Source organism: Xiphophorus couchianus, chromosome 5, assembly GCF_001444195.1.
Source record: "Xiphophorus couchianus chromosome 5, X_couchianus-1.0, whole genome shotgun sequence".
Taxonomy (NCBI): Eukaryota; Metazoa; Chordata; class Actinopteri; order Cyprinodontiformes; family Poeciliidae; genus Xiphophorus; species Xiphophorus couchianus.
In genome coordinates this window covers 16,169,942-16,192,819 of record NC_040232.1, presented here as the reverse complement: position 1 = coordinate 16,192,819, position 22,878 = coordinate 16,169,942, and the positions used below count along the sequence as shown (strand labels likewise).

General features: G+C 38.6%; 3 protein-coding genes across 5 annotated transcripts; 2 read left to right on the top strand and 1 right to left on the bottom strand.

The window, feature by feature from the left end:
* Positions 1 to 1,961: 1,961 nt before the first annotated feature.
* Positions 1,962 to 6,249, top strand: rps6 (ribosomal protein S6). The gene is made up of 6 exons (XM_028017111.1): positions 1,962 to 2,078; positions 2,642 to 2,773; positions 3,757 to 3,967; positions 4,638 to 4,784; positions 5,632 to 5,789; positions 6,116 to 6,249. Exons 1-6 carry the CDS (start codon positions 2,073 to 2,075, stop codon positions 6,209 to 6,211), a joined length of 750 nt encoding a protein of 249 aa, XP_027872912.1. The 5' UTR covers positions 1,962 to 2,072; the 3' UTR covers positions 6,212 to 6,249.
* A 1,104-nt stretch (positions 6,250 to 7,353) lies between these two features.
* Positions 7,354 to 10,665, bottom strand: LOC114144367 (perilipin-2-like). 3 transcript variants are annotated; one of them, XM_028017104.1, is made up of 6 exons: positions 10,598 to 10,665; positions 10,166 to 10,373; positions 9,306 to 9,388; positions 8,980 to 9,232; positions 8,775 to 8,908; positions 7,354 to 7,757 (listed from the first exon to the last, which is right to left on the bottom strand). In XM_028017104.1, the coding sequence occupies exons 2-6, from the start codon at positions 10,254 to 10,256 to the stop codon at positions 7,434 to 7,436; spliced, it is 885 nt and encodes a 294-aa protein (XP_027872905.1). In that variant the 5' UTR covers positions 10,257 to 10,373; positions 10,598 to 10,665; the 3' UTR covers positions 7,354 to 7,433. The 3 variants fall into 3 exon arrangements, with proteins under 3 accessions (XP_027872905.1, XP_027872903.1, XP_027872904.1); XM_028017102.1 differs by having other exon boundaries at positions 10,504 to 10,661; XM_028017103.1 differs by having other exon boundaries at positions 7,367 to 7,757; positions 8,768 to 8,908; positions 10,504 to 10,661.
* Positions 10,666 to 11,147: 482 nt separating this feature from the next.
* LOC114144363 (WD40 repeat-containing protein SMU1-like) lies at positions 11,148 to 22,566 on the top strand. Its single transcript, XM_028017099.1, has 12 exons — positions 11,148 to 11,633; positions 12,740 to 12,950; positions 13,807 to 13,959; positions 14,053 to 14,169; positions 14,840 to 14,962; positions 15,385 to 15,504; positions 15,755 to 15,871; positions 16,007 to 16,134; positions 18,063 to 18,189; positions 19,227 to 19,388; positions 20,687 to 20,839; positions 21,023 to 22,566. Exons 1-12 carry the CDS (start codon positions 11,608 to 11,610, stop codon positions 21,119 to 21,121), a joined length of 1,536 nt encoding a protein of 511 aa, XP_027872900.1. The 5' UTR covers positions 11,148 to 11,607; the 3' UTR covers positions 21,122 to 22,566.
* Positions 22,567 to 22,878: the final 312 nt, after the last annotated feature.

Here is a 22,878-nt window from a genome sequence, read left to right as displayed (position 1 = left end):
TCTGTCAATGGCCGAAATCCTCACCAGTACACACACACACACACACACACACACACACACACTCACTCTCTCTCTCTCTCTTTGAGTGTTATCGTGGCTGTTTAATGTTTAACTTTATCTCACACTTAATATCCAGGATATTTAACGTTGTCCCCGGGTTTTTTATTTAATCAAGGATAGGCTAATGCTTAACGTTTTCCTTGATGTTTAACATTATTGCCAATGTTTAGCAGATGTTAAATTTCATCTCCAGAAAAGTTCCCTTTTACGTTGGACAGTGGAGATAAAGCAAATCATTCCAGATACAGTAAATATAGCAATAATGACAATTTAACCTTATATAACCTTGAAAATCATATACAATGTTAAGCACTGGAGATAAAAGAAATAATTGGGGACAACATTGAACATCCTGGACAACTTTAAACATTGGAGAAAACATTTTTCCTGATGTTTAATATTGTCTCTTTTTCTGTCATCTCAAATGAATCTTCAAGTCGAACCTTCACATTCAAAGACAAACTCCCAGGACTTTCCGGTATTACTGTATTCATTTTTATTTCAACAGATTGTGAAAAAAATCCCTGTAAAGAAATCAAAATGGTCACATAATTCCTAGGAATGGAAGGGAACCAGGATGGATGGATGGATGATGGAGAGAGGGAACCAGGATGGATGAGAGAACCAGGTTACTTAAATAGGATCAGTGGTTGCATAAAACAACACAGTGATCAAATTGTGTATTGACATGCAAGACAACAGTTCAGTGTTAAGAACTTTCTGTCAGCGGTCAGCTATTATCCTGAAATATGTCGCAGCGTCGTGGCATCACAGTGCTTCCCATACATGTAGAGGAAAAAATCCTAGTAGTCTCTTAGTCTATTGAACAATACAGAACATAGGCAAGCATAGAGCTTATTTATTATATTTTTATGTCATCATAAGCCACAAATAGTGTTAAAATGTAAATTTTCTGTGTGTATAGGGAGTCAGACAATCCTCAGCTTGATTGTAGTATATCCATAATCGATCAACTGCTAGCTCCAGACGCCATTATATCTCCATTACATTTCTACAATGCAGAAAATAATGTCACATTACCAGTGATGTCAGTGTTACTGACATCACTGGTTGAGAGATATTGTGACCACTGATTCCAGTGGAGAGCCAAATGAAGAAAGTCTGAGCCCTTTCAAGCATTTCACATCCCCTTTTAAACATTTGCAACCATTTTAAGTTAATTTTATTAATTGGAATACTTTCCAACTTCTGTAGGCTATAATGTCATGAGCTAATCTACTCTCTGGCGCCCTGCAGTGGTCAATATTGTTTGTAGCATTATATTCTTGCAAATACTGACAATAGTAATGAATGCTAAAGTAATCATTATGAATAAAAACAGAAAATATTGAAACAAATTTTTATCTTAGTATTTTCATCATTATTTTTTAAATTAATTTTGAGGGTCAAAAGTAAATATTTATATACTAATATATATTCATATAACTATAGACATATTGGTAACAAATCAAAATCGGCTTTAATTGCAAAGTTTTGTGCACACAAACTTTTTTTTTTTTTACTTCAACTGCACTTCAAAAAACATATTTTTTCTACATATTGCATATCAAGTGTTTCACAAAAGTAAAATATACGGTTGAAATATAATGAAAACAAATAAATAAATAAAACCTTTTATTACATAAATGTGTCAATAATTTATTAAAAGGTAAAGAGAAAAGTGACGAACCATATAACGTTGTATGATTTTAATGTTGCCTGTACTTTAATATGTGTTAATGTGTCGCTATAGAGCAGCATTACACCTCAGATTATGTAGGTTTAAATGTTAAACGCTTGTCGTTTTCTAAGACTGACGTCTATTGATGATAAATAGTAAAAAATAACATAAAATGACTTTATTTTATTTCAATTTACTTTGTTGACTTGTTAGCAGGGTGGTTCATGACGGCGATCTAACTATCGCGAGATTACTTTGTTCTATGTGAGATCACGGAGCGGATATCCTGCCTCTTTCCCCTGGCGGACCGTCGTTGGGTCGGTTTGGCAAAATGAAGGTACGACCATGAGTTGCTATTATTCTGCTTTTGAAAGCTAGTGTCGTTAAAATATATTAGTTGAAATAAAGCCATCATCTTAAACTTTTAAAACGTTTAGTTTAATGCAGGTATTGTGGCTTTGTAGTTGAGGATGAGCTTTGATTGTGATGAGAGCTAGCTGACTAGCCCGTCGGAAAGTGAGCTGTTGAAACATGGCCGTACAGTGTGCAACTACTTATATTGAAAATGATTTGTGAAATTCCTTTTATTGTTTCAAGGGAGACACGCTTTTTAACAGTTTAATACAATAGTCTGGTTATGTTCTTGAAAAGACTACACACAACTAGTGCTTTCAGCTTTGAACTGGACCCGGCAGAGAAGCTAACAGGCCTCTGTTTTACTCTTTCGCCAATTGAAACTGTGGCACTATTTCTAGAACATACTTAACGCAGATGTTTAGAAGTTTCATTCATGTTATTGATTGTCCTAGTTATCATCACATGTAGTTTTTGCATGTTGTCTATGTGTCTGTATGATGGTCAAAAGCTCTAACACTTGTTTTCTTACAAATTGCCTTATAGCTAAACATCTCATTCCCTGCTACCGGCTGCCAGAAGCTGATTGAAGTCGATGATGAGAGAAAGCTGCGCATCTTTTATGAGAAGCGTATGGCCACTGAGGTGGCTGCTGACCCTTTGGGAGATGAGTGGAAGGTAAGTTTCTCTGTCCATTGCACATCATCATGGCACACCGGAGACCCTTGTGACTGATCTGTAGTCTTTAAGGGGGGACAGTGTGTTGCCAGAGCAACAGTAGAGCAGCTTTCCAGATGCGATCAGTCCAGTTACCCATGGCAGATTTGCAACAGCTGTGCTCTGCCAATGACTTGTTGCAAGAAATGGAACATCTGGGATTGCAGGATGTATCGCAACATGTTTTTGAAGTATGACTTCCTTGCATTAGACACTACAGTTTAGTGAGTAAGGTGGGATTTAGCTGAGTGGCTGACTGTAGCAAATTGGCAAGAATAAAGGTGTTTAGCATTTCTGTCATTAAGACAAACTTTGTTTTATGCAGTGTTACATTGATATATATTTTTTCTTGTTAAAAAAGCATTTCTTCTAGTTTGTGATGGAATTGCGGATTACATTAGAATGGAGCAACAAATAATGTTGTTTATCAGAATTTACTTTTTATATTTAAGACCAGGTTTGCAGATTTTATAGCATCTAAAAGTCAACGTCACACATTTAAATATCTCAATTTTAACGCTTTAAGAAATCCTAAATGTGTCCATGGTTTATGAACAAAGTAAACTTGTACATAGTTTTGTATATTTAGGTGTGACTTGATTAGGGATTTTACTGTTTGATTGAAAGATGACTGTTATGAAGCTCTGCATGTACTGTTAAGTGAAGACGTGTGAATAGTCTGGCTGCAAAAGTAATAGATCCACATGTCAGTCAAAAAACTCCAACCCAAATTATTCAACTTGTTAATTTAACTTGATTTGTTATTTATGTTGGTCTTGACTTGATGACTCTCAAAAGGGTTTAAGTCTGAAATTTAGAGACTTATGAAAACTCTTGGTTGTGGATTAGTGATTTTCTTTGTTAGGGATCGTATAGGATTAGGACATTCTGAAAGGAAACTGCCTCTTTTCTTCTGCATACGTTAAAAACTGTTTTTTTTCTAGGGTTACGTGGTGCGCATCAGCGGCGGCAACGACAAGCAGGGCTTCCCCATGAAGCAGGGGGTACTAACTCATGGCCGTGTGCGCCTGCTGCTCAGCAAGGGCCATTCCTGCTACCGTCCCCGCAGGACCGGTGAGCGCAAGCGCAAGTCTGTCCGGGGTTGCATCGTTGATGCCAACCTCAGCGTCCTGAACTTGGTCATCGTCAAGAAAGGTAACCTGCAACTGGTGGAGGGAAACCCAACTGTGTAAAGCTTTTTATTATTCATGCTGTATTAGTAACATTAGCCTATGTAGGTCAATGACTTGCTTCATATATGGATGGCACACCAAGGAGTCTCTTTTGACTGATTAATAGTCAAATTAGAGGGGATAGTGTGTTGCCAGAGTAACTGTGGAGCTGCTTTCCAGATGCGACCAGAGCCAGTGAAAGTGGATGGTTGAACTGCAATGCTTCCTCACTGTGACAACTTGGACAGTTTTCATAATGTTAAATTGAAATGTTTAGATCTTCTGTGTTTTGTTTCATATTTCTTCCACTCAGGAGAACTGACTATCTGGAACTTTGTATTGCTTGAATTATTTTGTTCTTGTCCTTAATGTATGAAGGCAGAGCTTATCTATCCTACTCTTTGGAGTTGAAAATACAAAATCTGTTGTCAACAAACAAAATGAATGGTCTGTCAAATGGCTAAATCTAATCTTGTCAGTAAACAATACCTTGTAACTGGTGCCATGTTAAAAAAAGAAAAAGCAAGCACCATGATCTTATTGTTTCCCTTCAGTCTTTGAGTTGAGTATGCATATCCTGTTTTAGATTTTGTAGAACTGAAAATTTGCTCTGCTTCCTGATTTCACTCACGTTCTGATGTTATTTCATTAAGGTGAGAAGGACATTCCCGGGTTGACCGACAGCACTGTCCCTCGCCGACTTGGTCCCAAGAGAGCCAGCAAGATCCGCAAGCTCTTCAACCTGGCTAAGGAGGATGACGTGAGGCAGTATGTCGTGAGGAGACCCCTGACTAAAGAAGGTGAAAGTTGTGTCCTAGCCTGCATGAATGTTTTTATATGGAGATTATGGCTTGTAAATCAACAACACCCAAAGGAGGATTTCTGCTGTTAAATTTGTTGGATGAGCCTCTGTACTTTTTTCTGTTTTTGAGATATCCTCTTGCACGATCCTTCTTTTGGTACATCTTTAACATTGTATAGGTGTATTGTAGTTTCTTTTTTAACATTAGTACTGCAAAAATCTGGGATCTGTCACAATTTCTATGTTTTCTTTCAAAAAGTAGAAAAGGGAGTATAATTCCAACTCTGGCTTTTTTGTGACTGAGCTGCTTTCTTATAGTTTGATCAAATTGACCATAGAGACACAGTGATGTTAGGCCAAAGTAAGAGCTTGAGTCTATCAGAGCTAAGCAGTTTCTCTGCACTCCTTAGCTTTTATCAATGATGCAGTTACAGCAACATTTTTGGATTAGCCATTTTATGATCTTGTGCTGCTGCTCATGCCTCTCATTGTTGTTCTAAATATTGTAAGGTGGGAGTCATAACTACTTCTAAGCTGCTGTATTCCCTAGTTCCTCTTCCTATTTTCCTAAAACATTTTTGTTGCATAACCCAGCACAATTACCTGCAGATTTCTGATCAGTTTTGGGTAAACAAACTTCTTTTGAAACTTCTGATTGAAACGACTACCTCACTTTGACGCGAAGGGAGAATAATGTTTTGATATATTCTGAATTCTTTCACTTGAAGTGATTTTAAAGATGATTGAAAAGTGCAGTTCTGTTGTTTCATTCTTTAGTAGCACATTTTTTCTGTCTTGAACTATGGTTCAAGACAGTGGTTCTGATAGCTACTTTCCTCTCTTAGGCAAGAAGCCAAGAACTAAGGCCCCCAAGATCCAGAGACTGGTGACCCCTCGTGTGTTGCAGCACAAGCGCCGCCGCATTGCCCTCAAGAGACAACGCACCCAGAAGAACAAGGAGGAGGCCTCTGAGTATGCCAAGCTGCTGGCTAAGAGGATGAAGGTGTGCTCAATTTTCAAATGTTTTCTAAAAAATGCTACAATCGATCCGGGCTTCAGAACTACAAAAAAAGTAATGGGATTATTACTGTTTTCCTAAAACTCTGCTAGGGCAGTGTGTCCATATTGAAGTCAAAATAAAGTTGATAATGACAAGACGGTTACTATTCCCACAGTCAGCATTTTACATTTGAACTCTTATGGTTGGATCTTTGATTCCTGTTGAAAACTTTTTTTTTTCTTTCTGAGAATGTCTAAAACACCACAACCATTTTTTAAAAAATTGTTTGTTCAAATTTAAACCCAATTTTCTTTAATTCTTAAAAACAGGAGGCCAAGGAGAAGCGTCAGGAACAGATCGCCAAGAGGCGCCGCCTTTCTTCTCTGAGGGCATCCACATCCAAGTCAGAGTCCAGCCAAAAGTGAAATCCTCAAATGAAATAAAGTAACGTTTTGCTGAATAACTGCTGTGATTTGTGTTGCACATTTTGTCTTGATAGAAAATGCCAGATTTGTACATTGAAATTCTATGAAAACTGAGTCTTTGATTACAAGTATCTCTACATTTGATTATAAACTAGTTGAGCCTTACTGGCCCTTGGTGCAACATAAACAAAATTTCTAAGAGTTCCTCGGTGTTGCAATCTCCATTGTCACGTTTGAAACAGTGCTGCAGCTCTTCAGCTTATTCCATTAAATTAAGCACAATCTTAGTAGGGTTGCAGCAACAATTAATTTGGTAATTGAGTATTATAACTGGTTAAAGGACACATTCTTACCACTTAAGCTTATTTCATACAGTAAATGGCAAAAATAAAAATTTGGTTCCCCTTTTAAGTATTTAGTTTACACTTGATCATTTGTAGTAAAGTATGCATCTGCAGCTTTAAAAAGATGGTAAGTGAAAGGGTTGGTCCTTTATCAGTGCACTGTAGAGCTAATCAGACTTTAATTGGATAGTTTTGCTGAAGGTAATCAGAAACAGGTATGTTTGAGTCTGAATTCTCCAATTAATCACTTTTCAGCCCTAAACCTTAGGGATGAAAGTTGTTCTTCTGCAAAGGTGTTTGAACATCTTTGTGAAGGTTTAGCCATTGCATGTGGGATGCCAACATTGATTCTGTACCAACATTACTTTTACATGTACATTGTACCTTAGTGTGGTACATTAGTCTTTGGCAAAGATAGCCCCACAAATAAGAATTTTAAGTGCACTTTTCAGAATGAGTGATACATCACTAAACTGGATTTGATTTTCAAATTTGTGCCAGACTTCTAAAGTTCTTAAATGTTAATTGGACTTAAGATTTTTATAATGAACCACCCCTAAATAGTACCAGCTTAGAAATCAAGGTTATGTTAAGTCTTTCACAAAACTACAAATCTGACAGTAACCTAATTTTGGAAATTCTTGTTCTCCCACCACTCTGCAGTTTAATGATTTTATTCTTATAAACACTCAGAAATTCTTAATTTCAGACTAACCCTTTAAGGAAGCTAGACTTTAACACCAGTTCAATTTATTTTTGTGACAGGTGCATCTTTGGACATAAAACATGAGCTACAGAAACAAGAATCAAGTTTTATGAAGCTTCAAATCTTTTAATACATTGACATATCGTTTAAATCCAGAATCAAAAAGTCAAAACTAACGACGAACACATCCTTTCACAATACAGCCGTTCTCAAACACAGATGACTTGGTGGATCTCATTCTCATTAAAGCTGGGGTACTCTGTGAGCGGCCCAGTTCCTTGGAGAGTGGTGAACCTTCAGCAGCACTGAAGTGACTTCTGTCTCGAGTATGTTCCTGATGGGATGATGAACTGCCCAAGTTGCACATCTGGCTGAAGAAGAGAAACACAGAAACCACCTGATGCTGAAAGTATTGGGGTAACCCGTGAAGGCTCCACACCAGAGTCTGACAGCTCGTCTGAAGGTCCTGAACCAGAGTGGTGGGTCTCTTTGTGATCTGTTGAATGGTGAATAAATATTAAGCAGCCACAGAGGAAATGCTGATTGTGTCATGTACAGGAATTGCTTTGGTATTCCAAAGAATATTTGGGTTCCACTCTAATCTAAAAATTAGGTGCAGGCAATTGCCTTGAAATGGGAAAACAATTTGCTTGTGTGTCATTTAATCTCAGCATAGATGCAGCCCTGTGGTGAAGGCCTCTGAGGTTTGTTCAAGAAGATTAGTGAACAAAACCGTCTAGACAGGTCAGGTAGAAATCTAAGGTTTAACGTAGGGTTTGTTATATACCAAGCCTTAGATCAGGGGTGTCAAACTCTGGTCCTCAAGGGCCGTTGTCCTACAACTTTTAGATGCGCCTCTGCTGCAACACACCTGAATAGAATAATTAGGTCATTAGCCAGGCTCTGGAGAACTTATCTACACAAGGAGGAGGTAATTAAGCCATTTCATTCCGGTGTTTTGTACCTGTGGCACATCTAAAAACTGCAGGACACTGGCCCTTGAGAACGAGTTTGACACCTGTGCCTTCGATAATCCACAAAGCATTGTTCAAGCAGAAGGAGTATGCACCGCTGCAAACCTGCTAACATTGCTCTTCTCCTAAACCAACTGGACATCAAGGACAGAACCTCAGAAGCTAAGACACCAATAGGAACTCTGGGGATTCAAAACTCAAGTTGCTCTGCAACTTCATTGCTTGAGGGCCATTATCCTACAACTTCTGAATGCATTTCTACTCAGACACCTAAATCAGATGACCTTTACAAAACTCGCCAAGATCCCAAGGAGATAATTGAGTTGTGTAGGAGCAGAGATGCACCCAAAAGTTGCAGGACTCAAGGACTGATCCCTTCCCTAAAGTAATAAAGGGTTTCATAAAAATGTCTCATTGTGATAAAATAATAAGCAAACGATCAAGAGTTAGAAAGATTCACAATAGGATAGGCCTTTTCCAATATTTAACTTTTATAAAACTCAAACATCTTTCCTGATCAAACTGTACTCACAGCACACCTGAACAAAGTGGATTTTTGAGCCAACCATTCGGTAGGTCCTCCAACACGCTTTGGCAGTGATTTTCATCATGCGCCCAGAGTAACTTCCTGAACGGACAGAAGCCTCAAAACCCTCCAAGTGGGCTGCTTTTTCTGTGGACAAAAAAGCAAAAGTAGGCAATGAAGTGAGAAAGACTTGCCACTCAGGAGACTCTGATACTTGCCTATTCTCTCCTCTTCTGGCAGTGGGAGCACCTGGTCCACCAAAGCCTCCGACATAGTCAGAGCTGAGTCCAATCCCATACTGGCCATGCTGATGGCTCTCTCCACCATTGACTGGTTCTCATTGTTGTCTGCCTGGTGCAGTCTGCTGATCACCCATGTGACAGTGTGTTGCACTGTCACAACTGTCCCACCGGCAGCAAGGCACACCACATCTCTAATCTCGTTTACCTTGCTCTTGGCAGCAGCAACAACCTGTGTGATTGAGTCAAATTCATTATAATGATCACTCTTTCAGAAGAACCAGGCCAATCATTTAAATAAGTACCTGATCTGGAGGGGACAGAAGAACAGGGAATGACATCTCCAACCAGTCAAGGCCCTTGCAGGCAAAATTGTTTGCAATGGAGACTGAAAAGAAACGAGTGATTTAAAGACGATACCCAGCATTTCTCTAGAAAATTTACATTTACTGCTTGGTCATGATACATTGCTACTGCACGGCTTCAAAGTACAAAACTTGAACAGAGAAAAAACCAACAACTTTTGGTTAACAATATTTGACTCAAACCAATCATCTAGCATTAGTAAACATTATGCTTTCGAGTTATGAATCCAGCCCGACGCTGGTGATTGGTGAGTCTCATGAGGACACAGAATAATATTTTAAATCTGTTTATGTGCATCGCGGCTAGGGTGATCTTTAAAACGGTTGCCTCCATGGGTAATAAATGAAGCACAAAAGGAACTCCCCTCTCAATCCCTTTTATTTCAGGATTAAAGTATGTGAAAATTAAAACCTAATGCACCTTTTTCTAGGGTTTCATTCCACTCAGCTTTCTATTAATACTCTTAGACAAAACTGGGCAGCCAGCTTTTTTCAGCTTTGACTTTTGTGGCCTACTCCTTGTGGACGATGTCAGCGTCTCTGCTGGACAATCCAAATAAGTTCACACATCATTTCAGTCTTAAAAATATCATCTTAAGACAACTTAAAATTTTTATGTTTTGTGGCTATAACATTTGAATTCTTTCAAGTCTATACATTTTTCAGTTCAAGTAGTGAAATTAATTTTTGACGATGATATTCAGATCAGCCTGTCGAGAAATACGTCTAGCTTCAGGGTTAATCCACTGCGCACCTAAAGATTATAAGCGTTCCAGTAAACCAGTCGTGGTAGGACTCACTCTGTGGCTCCAGTTTAACGATGACCGGCGAGGCTCTGGTACAGGCCGCGGTGCTCAGGGCGGTCACACCGCTCTCCAGCGCCTCGCACATGGATCTCAGACTGGGGTTGCTGCTTTTAGCATCTCTGTACAGGACCGACAGGGTGGCACAGGCTGAGCGAACCACGGGCAGCTTGACTAGCCGGGCAGCTGCATTCGGTACTACTTTCTGATTAAAATGAAAAGACAAATCTAAAATCAGCACAATTACTAACGAAATTTAATGCATGGTTTCAGAAACATTTAGACAGGAAAAAGTTCATTAACGTAGGTGTTTATTTTCCCTCAATTGCACTCACCTGGTTGTTATTGTTCACTGGCATTTTCTTGCACTTTTCAAACACCAAAAAATGTAGTTGTCACGTAAACCGAATCTTTCTACGAACACTTTACCTGCTTGGGAAACGGTTCAAAGAAACAAGAAGCTCATCGTTCAGAAATGCTGCTGACATCAAGGCCCAAACTCAAATAGCCTGCAGGTGTCATCAATTAGTGCTCACCTGTTGCGAGGTCTACCCTTGATCTCGCGAGATCTTAATCAATCGAAGCTCGTAAGCTTTGGTCAAAAGACTAACTGGCTATAATTCTTCAAGTAACTTGGACATAAATGACTTGTCGGTGCTAGACCTGTTCTGAAATATTTGATATTCTGAGGATATTAGATTAAAAGATAACATTACAGCTGATGGACGAGATTTGAACCTTTGTTGGAACTTTCCCCCATTAGATTCAGCTTCAAATAACTTAATAACTCTTTGATCCTGATTCCTGATATTATCATGATTTTAAGATTAAATATAACTGAGCAGAAGTAAACAGATTAGAATAAATACTCTCGGTGAAGTGACCCCTTGATGATGAATAATCAGTTTACTGAGACTTAAAACTCACTGTGTGTTATGAGACCAAAACAACCTCTGAGAGAATACCCTTTCATTAAGGACAGGTGCATCCAGCTCTGCATGGTGACGTACAGGACAGGGATGGGGGGTTTTCCATTAGAGCGATTAGAGCTGGAATAATAATGTTCCTGCTGCCGCACGCTTTAAGCCACGAGGATCTGTCTGAGGCGCTGCTGATGCTGCTGTTGTTGCTGGGACTGCAGCAGCCGCATCCCGCTTCTCCCCGCACTCAACGTGCTCGAAAACATCTGTAGAAAATCTCTTTGCGTCACAGTGAGGGAGGCGCAACTCTTGACACTCCTGTGTGCGTGCCGGGGGCAGTCCCACGTTTGGGACCGCCGCTCCCCTCCCGAGACGAGCATACACGAAAAGCAAGAGACGGCACGTGCGGTGGGTGGTCTCCGACCCGCCGTCTTCACGTGGCTCCAGCGAGAGGCGCTCCGAGCCAAGCCTCCACAGCGTCAGTCCGTTGCGGCAGCAGCAGGAGACAACATCCCAAACATGGCTGTGGAGCTGGAGCCCACTGAGTAAGTGCACTCCTGATCTTCAATGCATGAAAAATTAAGAGAAAGTGTACATTTATATCACGAGAGAATACACAGAAAAGCTTATAATTCCTGGTTATATTTCGTGTGTTACCTTATAGTAATATCTAAAGCCAGTTAGGGAAAAAAAGAACGTTGGTATTTTCTTTTCATACTGCATAGTTATGTTTGTGTAAACAACAACAACACTGCAGAAATGGTCGTTGGTGCTCACATGTTTGCACAAAGCCAGTTGATCTTTAAGTTTCGCAGACACTGGGAGAGAATTGGTTATTTTTTGGCAGCCTGCATCCATGAACCACATGTGCCTGTTGATCTAATAATTGCTCCTCCCCATGTAGATTTTTTTCTCTTTCTGTGTTGCGCTTGGTAATTTGTATGCATGATGGCAATACTGTGCATTGCTTTTATTTTCTTACAGAGGATATATTATATGTGCTCACGAAATGTTTTAGAGGCGTTATAGTCATATGCCTTGAACATTTTCCCACATTTTGTCATATTAGATGCACAAACTTCAGTACATTTTATTTGGTTTGATGCTACTGGCCAACACAAAATACAAAATAAGTGTGAGGACGAAGGGAAATTATACATTATTTTTTAAGTTTTTGTGTTTTTACTGTTAAGAAATATAAAAAGTTTGGCATATATCTATACAATACTTTTGCTGAGTTTTTTGGGGGATGTCTACCAGCTTTGAGCATGGAGATTAAAATTTTTTTTCATTCATACAAAAGAAATGAAAACAATATATCCATTTCCTTCACTATTGTGTTCTTCTTTGTGTTTACCTATCACAAAACCTCCAAAAATGTACATTGGGATATTAGAAAATGGTAAAAAGGTGAGACAGGTATTTATGCTTATACTCTACGGCCTGCAGGTGCATGTTTCTGGGCAAAAGTGATGAAGTAGATTCTTGTTCAGCAGATGGCGTTAAATAGGACACAAATCCACATGTTTGGAAAAGAATCACTTGTATCAAATTAATTTCAGATATGATGATAGTCCGTGGTATTGTGTGAATAAATCAATAAAGGAAAATGTTTAAAGTGTTTAGAGATTCGTCTTCTCTGTGTCTGCAGTGTGATCCGTCTGATCATGCAGTACCTCAAGGAGAATAACCTCTACCGCACGCTGATGACCTTACAGGAAGAAACCACAGTTTCTCTCAACACAGTGCAAAGCATCGAGAGCTTTATAGAGGATATAAACAGGGGCCACTGGGACTCTGTTCTGCTGGCCATTGAGTCTCTCAAGTTGCCTGACAACACACTGATTGACCTCTATGAACAGGTGAGTTGTAGTTTGCTCAGCAGATAACCTGAGTGTATTACAATGCCTTGAAAAATACTCAGGTGTCTTGAACATTTTCCCATTTTGCCACATTTTAGCCACAAGAGTCAATGTATTCTAATTGGATTTCATGTGACAGACCGACACCAAGTAGTGCTTAATTATGAATTAGAAGGAGAAAAATGCATGACTTTAAACATTTATCACAAAATAAAAACCTGAAAAGAACGTCAGATAATTGTTTTCATTACCCTTCATTTTGATACTCATAATTAAAATCCAAGCTAGCCAGTTGCAGTATGTAATTTACCCTATGTATAGAAGCAACTGTTCAATTTGACCTCAGAGGTTTTGATAGTAAACATGGCTAGGTGTTCAATAATGGATAACATTGTGGGGAAGTTCAGAACAGTGTTAAGTTATATATAAAAAAACTTCTAAAGTTTGAAGATGCTAGGGAGAAATGTTTACTCCATCATGGAATGAAACAGCATAACTCCAAACAAAGTTATGCTGACCACCTAAACTGTAAAGCCAGGTGAGAAAAGCATAAAAATTCGGTCTCTGCATTTGGAAAGCATGTCAAGACATTTCCCTAAACACTTGACACTGTAATTGTTTTGGAACGTGGTTCTACAAAGCATTGACTAAGAGCTTTACTTGTAAAAAAATATTAAAATGATGAATAATTTTCATTCCACCTTACATTTATGCACTACTTTGAGTTGGTATACAACATAAAATACAAAAATGTTTGTGATTCTAATGTGACACAACATGAAAACCTTCATTGGGCAGTAGTTCTTTTTCAAGACACAGTAAAAGCGTCTCCGATTACTAGTGATCTTCTCAACAGGTTGTAATGGAGCTCATTGAAATGAGGGAGGTGGGTGCAGCCCGTTCGCTCCTCAGACAAACTGACCCAATGATCCTGCTGAATCAGACCGAGCCAGAGAGGTACGCCCATCTGGAGAAACTGCTGACGTGTCCTTACTTTGACCCTCGAGAGGTTAGAAAATAAATATAGTGTTTTACCTTCAAGCAAAAACAATTTGCATGAGGTGTGATGTCCAAGCTGAAACTCCCTTCTCTGTCACTGCAGGCGTACCCAAAGGGCAGAAGTAAGGAGAAGCAGCGCAGAGCCATAGCTGAGGCTTTAGCAAGAGAGGTCAGTGTGGTGCCTCCTTCTCGACTCATTGGACTCCTGGAACAAGTCAGCGTGAGTTCAGGGATCAATATTCTTCTCAGTACTCGCTCTAATTACATGCCAGGGGAATTCGCGTTATTGATGTGCGCTTCCCCTCGCTTTTGTCCTTTTTTATCTTGTCCTACTGTTATAGGACTTGTTGTGTGTGCCTCTATGCTTGCTATTAAAGACCTCTGTCATCTTCTACCTTGGATGTCATCTAGGCTTGAATGTTTAGAGAGATGACGTTTGGACTCCAGCTGGGGCTACACAGGGACAAATAATAGAAAGTGGTTACCCTCCGGGTTTATCCACAGGAGGGTTTTCTATTGGATGCTAAGGGAACACAGTCTCTAGGAAGCTGTACAGGAAAGGTTTCTTCTTGGAAATGTTTGTGTGAGGATTTGGGTTTTTCTCTGTGTTAATTTAGTCTCTGTGTTGTCATGTCTACCCGTTGATTGTTCCCAGCTGTGTGAGAACCTTGTTGTTCTCTATGAGCCAGTCCTCTAGCTTTTTTTAATATGTTCCTTGAACATTGGCCAATAATGCATATGAATAAGTCCTACCAATTCAAATTGAATAATGACTTTTTTCTCATGTGTAGTGGTGTGAACTGCAATGGACTGAGCACTCAGCCATGAGGGGTTCCAGTGCCCTATATGGTATTACAGCTTTATGTTTTGTGTTGTTTTCCTTGTTGCAGTATATGAAGCGACAGATAAATCCAGGTTATCTTTCCCCTGAAATGATAATCGACACATCTACAAACAAGGAGCAGCATGCGGAGAAAGAAAGCTTTCCATCTCAGCTGTACCGCCACATAAAGGTAATCAACAAAAATCAGCACATTTCTGTATTGGTCCATAGGAAACTGCTCGGACAATAAATATATTAAGTTGTGCTTTCTGGTCAATTTATGGTCAATGTGAGCTTGTTTTATAAGTGAATTCATCCACTAGACGTTCTGACACAAAACTAATAGCCTTATTCACCTCAGGACAACTCTTCCAATCAGTTTGTGTTCTCAGTGCTAGCTCCTAGGAGCTGCAGGCACCACTCATTATTGCTTTCCAGTGACAAAAGTGATAAGAATGGTCAGCCCACGCTGCTGCAGAGCACTGGAGAAATGTATTTCTCCCTGAGGATGACTGATATTAAATTTTGTTTTTGTTCTATGTTTATATATGCTGCAAACTGTTGTTGAGGAAGAGGCATCTTATGTAATTTTTATGTGTTTTAAATATGCAGTTTGGACGACGTTCACACGTGGAATGCGCCCGGTTCTCTCCTAATGGAAGGTATTTAATCACCGGATCAGTGGATGGGTTTATTGTGTTCTGGAACTTCAACAGTGGAAAAATTTGTAAGGTAAATGTTTTTCACATTTTTAGACATATTCCCTTTTAATTTTGTTGCATGAATAGTAATAAAGTTGTTTTGCATTTGTTTGAATGACGTTTACGCATTACCCAACTTCTTACAATAAAAAAAATCAAGATTATAATTTCAAAACCATTCTCGTGATTAGTGGTATGCTTTAGGTTTGTGTTTTTAATGTTCCTTTGTTATTTATGGGTCTGTGTGTGCTGTGCATTTGTGTATAAATGGCATCCTGCAGGATCTCAAGTATCAGGCCCAAGAAAGCTTCATGATGATGGACGATGCTGTGCTGTGTATGTGCTTCAGTCAAGATGTAGATCTACTCGCCACAGGAGCTCAGAATGGCAAAATTAAGGTTAGTTTGGTCAAACAGTGTAAGAATCCAACTGATGTCTTCTTGTTTGAGTTTCAGCTTTGGTATGTTTATTTGAGTAGAAAATATACATGTTTCTTAAACATTGAAATATGTCATTGTGTATTGATGAGAAAGGTGTGGAAGATCCAAAGTGGCCTGTGTGTGCGAAGGTTCGAGAATGCTCACAACAAAGGGGTGACTTGTCTGAGCTTTTCAAAGGACAGCGACCACATCCTCAGTGCCTCACTTGACCAAACCATAAGGTGGGATACCACAGCGTCCACAGTGAGCTACCACATATCTATATTGACTTGACAAGTTAAGCAGTGCAATTAAAATTATTGTATGATTCATATTGGATGAATATGTGGAAAACATTCCATGCCATTGCTAAGTATGGTGGGGTACCCAAGTTGCTGTGGGTCATTTGTCTTTAAAAGACCCTGGGGACATTTTTAGAGTATATGTCATCATGGAGTTGTTAAAGTACAAAAAGAAAACACCTGGTGGATATTGATCTAAACCATACAGCAAAATCATCACATAAAGGTTTCAAAGCCCCCAAAATCAATCTTCTGTCATCATCATCTCTGTCCTACATCCTATGCAACACCTGCCAGTTGGTGAACTTAAAAAAAGGATTCAGGAGTCAGGAATGATTCAGGAATGATTTAGTCAGATGATCAAGATCCATCTCTCCCAGTAAACTCCAACCTTGAGAAAAGAATAAGAGCTTCTCCATTGGTAAAAAGAGGTTTTATCAAGTAGTAACCAAAAGGGCAATAGTAATTGTTTGACAAATAATTTTGTTAAAAAAAATATTTAAGGATAATTTTCCTCCTGAATATATAGCACACTGAGCATTATATTTAAAAAAATAATTTTTACCACTGAATTAAAAGTTTCCTTTAGTTTGAGATGTTTTAGACATATTTACTAGTTGTTATTTTATTAATTTTTTATGTTGTGTTTGTATATACATATTGCAGGCTTGTGCGTTATATACATAACACTTAAAGTATAACATCTAATGGCAGAAAATTTTGACTAAATTTGAAAATGAATTCTGGTAAATGTAGATGTGTAAAAAAGATAAAACTGAAATAGAGCAGATAAGCATTGTTCTTTGCAATGATCTGATTTCTGTGATTAAAACTTGGTCATTACAACAGCCTTAATTCTGAAACTGACTTCCTAAAGTAACCAAACATGAGGTGGGAGCTTTGTTCAGTTTCTGGAGTCTTGTGCAGAAGCAGGTTTCTCTGCAGTGGGAGGAAATCGAGAGATCTTACTGACCTGAAAGATGATTCATAAAGGTTTGGAAGATGCACATATAGGCATCGGCTCATGAAGGACGGCAGGAAGATGGGTGCTTTTTTATTTATTTATTTTTTATCAGTGTTTACTTTTACAGCCCACTGTAAATGCATAAGAAACAAAAGAGTGGGTGGGCAACAAGCTAAGAAAAAACAGATGAAAAATATTCAAGATGTTAGTGGTCTTCAGTTGTGTTACTGTGGTTTAATGTCTGACTCTTTTCAGAAGTAACAGACTACATCCATATTAATAACATGAATGGACATATTCCTGCATTTCAAACTTCGGTAAATATGAATCCAAACTAAAGTAACTATACACTTTACACAAAAACAACTTTCAAAGTACCGAATTAGCATCTGTAATCACCTATTTTAATCCACTTGCATAAGCAAATTTGCAAAGTTGCAGTGCCTTCAAAGTATTCTGCTTGTTCCAGACTTCCCCTGCACACGAACACTGACTCTCCTTTCATTTTGAGGGGTTGAATGTTATTCCTGACTCCTGGGGGGTGTGGGCTGAGCCTCGAGGTGGAGGCACATGTGCTGTGTGGGTGCAGCTGAGGTACCATGCGCTCAGGCACAAAGCAGCAACGTGTTTCTCCACCTCACGGATCATGAAGTCGAGAAAATTCCTCACTAGGAGTGAGTCTTCCTTTCCAGGAGACAAAGTGAATCAGTAAGCGTGAGGTGTTTTGTCATGGTTTAGCTCATCTGCACCCATTCACTCAGCAAGAGCTAAAAATAACTCAGTGGCTACACGCTTTGTCTGCTTTCAAGAATAATCCGCTCCTCCAGTTAAACAGAGGGTTTTAAAAAAAAAAAAGTAGTCATCGCTTTCCTTTATGTCATTCGCTTTTCAACATCATTTTCAGAATCCATGAGCTGAGGTCAGGCAAGACGCTGAGGGAGTTAAAAGGACATTCATCGTTTGTAAACGATGCGTGCTTCGCTCAGGATGGTTTTCACATCATCAGTGCCTCAGCCGATGGCACTGTTAAGGTATGATTTACATAAACGGTCTGGGTCCACACTCAGTTATGGCATATAAGATGTAATTTATGGTTCCTGTCAAAAGTTATACAATCATCCGGGGCATAGATATAATATTTTTGGAGCTTTTAAGGATGATTTGGTACAGAAAGGAATGATTTTACATCACACAACTTCAGGAACTTTTAAACACAAGAGTTGGATGCACAAGTTTGAATTTATTGTAGATATTTATGAATACATCCCTAAATATACTTATACAACCTAATTAATATTTGGTCTGGACCGTTTGCACATTGTCCACACACTTATTTAGATTCCTGGTAAAATTCTGCTTGGCAGAGTTAGCATAGTTCACAAATTTCCTCAAGTCATTCTGAATAAAAATTTTCTGGACAGATTAGGGAAAATGGATGTATTTTAACCACAGCGATAAAGAGTTTAAGCTGAATAATCGGTGCCAACCATGAAGCGTGAAGGTGTTAGAAGGTGATGGGGTTTGTTTCCCTGCCAGCCCTGCAGTGGTGGAGTAACGAAGAACTTCTTCCAAATTCTTCAGCTTCCCATCAAATTATAAGTAGAAACTTTTAATTAACTGTGTGTTCAACTGGGCAACAATGTCAAACACTTGATTGGAATAAAGTGGCTTTGGAATGGAAAAGTTGGCTAATTAAGCTATTGAAATGACTCCAATCTCAACTCCACTGAATGTAATGTACCACTCTTAAAAAGAAAAGTGGTTAAATATTCAGGCAGGATTATGACCAGACTTTGTTGATGGATACAGAACGTGTGTGGCTTCTCTGCAACTTGCTAAGGGACATTTTGTGTGTGTGTGTAGGTGTGTGTGTGTGTGTGTATCTGAGCCTGTATGCACAATTATGACCCTGTTTGCATTAGAGAAAACCAGCAAGTAATTCACACTTGCACCCAGTTCTTGTTTTAAAAATGTCATTCAACTGTGTTTGGTTCAAATGTTTATGACAAAAATGAGTTCCTGTAAACTTCTGACTAGAAGTGTTAAGATGGAAAATATTTCTTCCCAGATTTGGAACACAAACTCCTGCGAATGCATTCACACGTTCAAATCCCAGTCAATGACGTCAGAAGTCCCAGTCAACAATGTGATTCCTCTTCCCCAAAAGCCTGAGGAGTTTGTGGTGTGTAACCACTCCAGCACAGTGGTCATCATGAACATGCACGGCCAGGTGAGAGCATCATTTGACTTTGTGGATTTAAAAAAAAAAAAAAATCAGTGATGAAAACATCTCTCTTCAGCCTGCTAGAACGTTTTCAACATGCATTATATCTACAATTTACAATGAAGGCATTGAGTCTTACTCAATGCACACAGGTAGTTATGCACAAAGAAGAAACTGTGTCTGCTAAATTGCTGGGGAGATTAAAACACAAGTTGCCAATATTGCGTGTAGAATTTTGGAAGATTAATACTTGTTATCTGGTCGTGATGCCTTCCTCGTGACAGAAAGTGCCTAATTAACAAAACTGCAGCTTAAAATCGATGCAAGGAAAACAGATAAGTAAACAAATGTAGCGGTCCAGAAAGGCTCCAGCATCTCATATTTTCAGGGTTTCAACAAATACTTTATAATATCAGCATTGATATTTCTTAATTTTCCCAAGAGTTCCCAGTGCAAGCTTGGGTGAATGGACAGAGGTAACTAAATACAACATTTATACAGTGAAAAAGCAAATAAAAATACACTGTGGCTGTGTGGGTAGAGTAGTCGTCTTGCTATTGGAAGGTTGTAGGTTTGATGTCGATGTGCCTCTGGGCAAGACACTTAACCCCAAATTGCCTACCGATCTGTGTATTTGTGTATAAATGTGTGCATGAGTGTGAATGGGTGAATGTGACTCCACTGTAAAGTGCTTTGAATGGTCAAAATGACTGGAAAAGCGCTATTTAAGTTCAGTCCATTTACCATAACTATTCTTGAAAAAATTTTTATTTTTCCATACACTAAAGAAACTTAAATCAGTTTTCGAACTTTTCCACAATCTGCCACAATCTACTGTTGTCTTTAGGAATACAACAGTAATGTGTGTCACAGCCCTTCTGTCATCTAAATTAAAGAAAATAAAAGTTTGAAGAGTGAATTAAAATCTAATTACTGTCTGAAGTTCTTTTGACTATTAAAGTGTTGAAGCTTTCAACGAAGTTGTGTACTAAACACTTAATGAGAAAAATAATAAAAAATAGTTATTAAAGATATCTGTTATGTTTGTCCAACCTCCCAGGTGTCTGAGGGATCTTCTTATGACATGTTAAGGTTTTTAATTACTTCTACAAGGAAAGCAGAACATCAAATAAACTTCAATAAGCTGTAACTTTTTAGTGAACCTGTTCTAAACAGTGTTTATCCCCTAAAGTGACAGAGGAGTTAACATTTAAAACAATTTATAATATTTCACTCGTCTAGTCCTACCAATTTATAGCGTGGTTGTTATGGAAAGGTTAATTTCCTTCCTTCTTCCTCCTCAGACAGTGAAGACTTTCTGTTCAGAGCAGCCAGAGACAGCAGGCTTTGTGTGCTGCACTGTGTCACCCCACGGGGAGTGGATCTACTGTGTGGGGGAGGACAGTGTGCTGTACTGTTTTAACTACACGACAGGGAGGCTGGAGAAAACGCTGACTGTAAGCCCCTCTGCTCATACCCAACAATTATTTTTGAGAAAAACCGTTAGTGGGCCTCGACTCCCTATTTTGCTGTCTCATTGTTGTGCTAACATCTTTCAGCAAGTGCAGTTAGGGGAGCTGGATGTCTGTAGGTGGGGGAAATGAGAATGGTTATTGATCTCCATTTCTCTGCACCCACAGGTTCACGACAAAGATGTAATTGGCATCACTCACCACCCACATGAGAACCTGATTGCCACATTCAGCGAGGATGGCCTGTTAAGGCTGTGGAAACCTTAAGCTGTCACCTGCATCCTGCTGTGGAGGAGCTAGGCAGTTGTTTGCAAAGTTCAAAAGCATTCAGATCAACTCAAAGGGATAGTTCAGAATTTTTTTATGTGAATTTCTTTAAACATCCTACACCAATATCTCATCTGCAGTTCAACAACTTCATCTTCATTTATTATAAGTCTAGATTCATCCTAAAGGATAAAGCTAAAGGTGATTATGAGTGAAACCAAAGCGGACTTCGTCCTTCTTCCCAATGTATTGTGTTTACTGAACGCTCACTTGACCTTCAAAATCAGAAGATAGAAAATAGAATTAGAAAAGCAATGCTTGAGTACAAACAGAAGATCTCACATTAACATAAGCTGTAGGTGTGTCTGGTGCACATTTAGTAAAAACATACTCTTTCTTCATTTAGTGAAGTTACTCAGTGGGTAGTGTAGCGAGAAATGTTACTCAAGTGTAGTGATGCTTCATGATAATATTACTCAAGTAAAAGTAAAAAGGGCAGAGTAGTAAAATTATTCCACAACAGTTTTTTTTCCCCTAAAAAGTAACTCATGTAATCGTAACTGAGTAGATGTAACTAGCTACTATCCATCTCTGCTTTTAAGAAAGCCTCACTTCAAAAATCCTGAACCATCCTACTAAGAGTAATATGGTGTTTGTTTTAAACTTTTTTATATTGATACAAGTTTTATTAAAGTGAATTTTACATTTTTAAAGCAAGAAGTTCATGATACAGAATTAAAGAATCAACCATGTATTTCTTATTTGCCTTAATATTTAAGGTTAGGCTAGGTTTTTAACTGTTTTTAGTTATTAATATTTAAATATATATATATATATATATAAACTTACCATTTGACAGCTGTGTGAGCTTTGTCAACTCTGCCTAGGACCTTCATGATGCTCTTTGTGAGTCCAACTTCACTAGTGCCACTTGAATCCAACACTCTCATCTCTTCTGTCTCTTAACAGACATGAAAATGCACGGTGGTGAACTGTTGTGAGATTATTTACAATAGAAACTGCCTAATGTTTGGGCATAAATAATATCAGGTATTTGATGCTTTCCTGGCTTTGGTTTGTACAGATGCTTCCCTTCCCACCCTAACTTTCTCTGTGATTTATCTGCATGCTACCTCAGTTCACCGCCTTGCAGTGGATCTAGAATGATTCAGAGATATGCATGCTTAAAAACGGCAGAACTCACCTGAGTTCCAGTCTCTATTCTGTTAGCGATTGCAGCATCATTTTGTTGTACTTTCCTGTGCATGCATACATGTACATGCCCGCAGGTAAAAGACTGTCCACTATTTATTATCTGTGATGTTATTTGTTACTGTAGTGTGAAGTCATTGCACTCTATTTTTTGTATATTTGCTATATTGTGAATATCATACAGTCTGCCACAGGAAGAAAAAAGAAGTACAAATAAATTCACACATTCAAAATTGCTGCATTTAAGGTCTATTTGTAAACTCAAATTGGTGTCAAGTTTGTTCTGTAATTAGAGTTCAGTTGCTTTTCTCAACACAATTGGCAGAATTTGGAAAAGAGCACAAATCCACATATGGGATCAAATAATTGATTGAATTTGTGTGACAAAAACATGTAGCTGGTAATATGGGGTGCTAAAATACAGTTCATTAAAATAACTGGTGATATAATCACATTATTTACTTCACTACACGTTACGATTTACAAAATGGTTGCACAAACACAACAGTGAATCCCACTGGCTATGGTTTCAAATGTTTTAGTTG

Coding starts and splice junctions, on each gene's coding strand:
- rps6 (XM_028017111.1), top strand. Junction 2,774..3,756: donor CTTTGGGAGATGAGTGGAAG/GTAAGTTTCTCT, acceptor TTTTTTTTCTAG/GGTTACGTGGTGCGCATCAG. Junction 4,785..5,631: donor GAGACCCCTGACTAAAGAAG/GTGAAAGTTGTG, acceptor TTCCTCTCTTAG/GCAAGAAGCCAAGAACTAAG.
- LOC114144367 (XM_028017102.1), bottom strand. CDS start 10,527: ATGCCAGTGAACAATAACAACCAG. Junction 9,233..9,305: donor TTCTGTCCCCTCCAGATCAG/GTACTTATTTAA, acceptor TCAATCACACAG/GTTGTTGCTGCTGCCAAGAG. Junction 8,909..8,979: donor GCCAGAAGAGGAGAGAATAG/GCAAGTATCAGA, acceptor TTTTGTCCACAG/AAAAAGCAGCCCACTTGGAG.
- LOC114144363 (XM_028017099.1), top strand. CDS start 11,608: ATGGCTGTGGAGCTGGAGCCCACTGA. Junction 19,389..20,686: donor TCATGAACATGCACGGCCAG/GTGAGAGCATCA, acceptor CTTCCTCCTCAG/ACAGTGAAGACTTTCTGTTC. Junction 20,840..21,022: donor GGCTGGAGAAAACGCTGACT/GTAAGCCCCTCT, acceptor CTGCACCCACAG/GTTCACGACAAAGATGTAAT.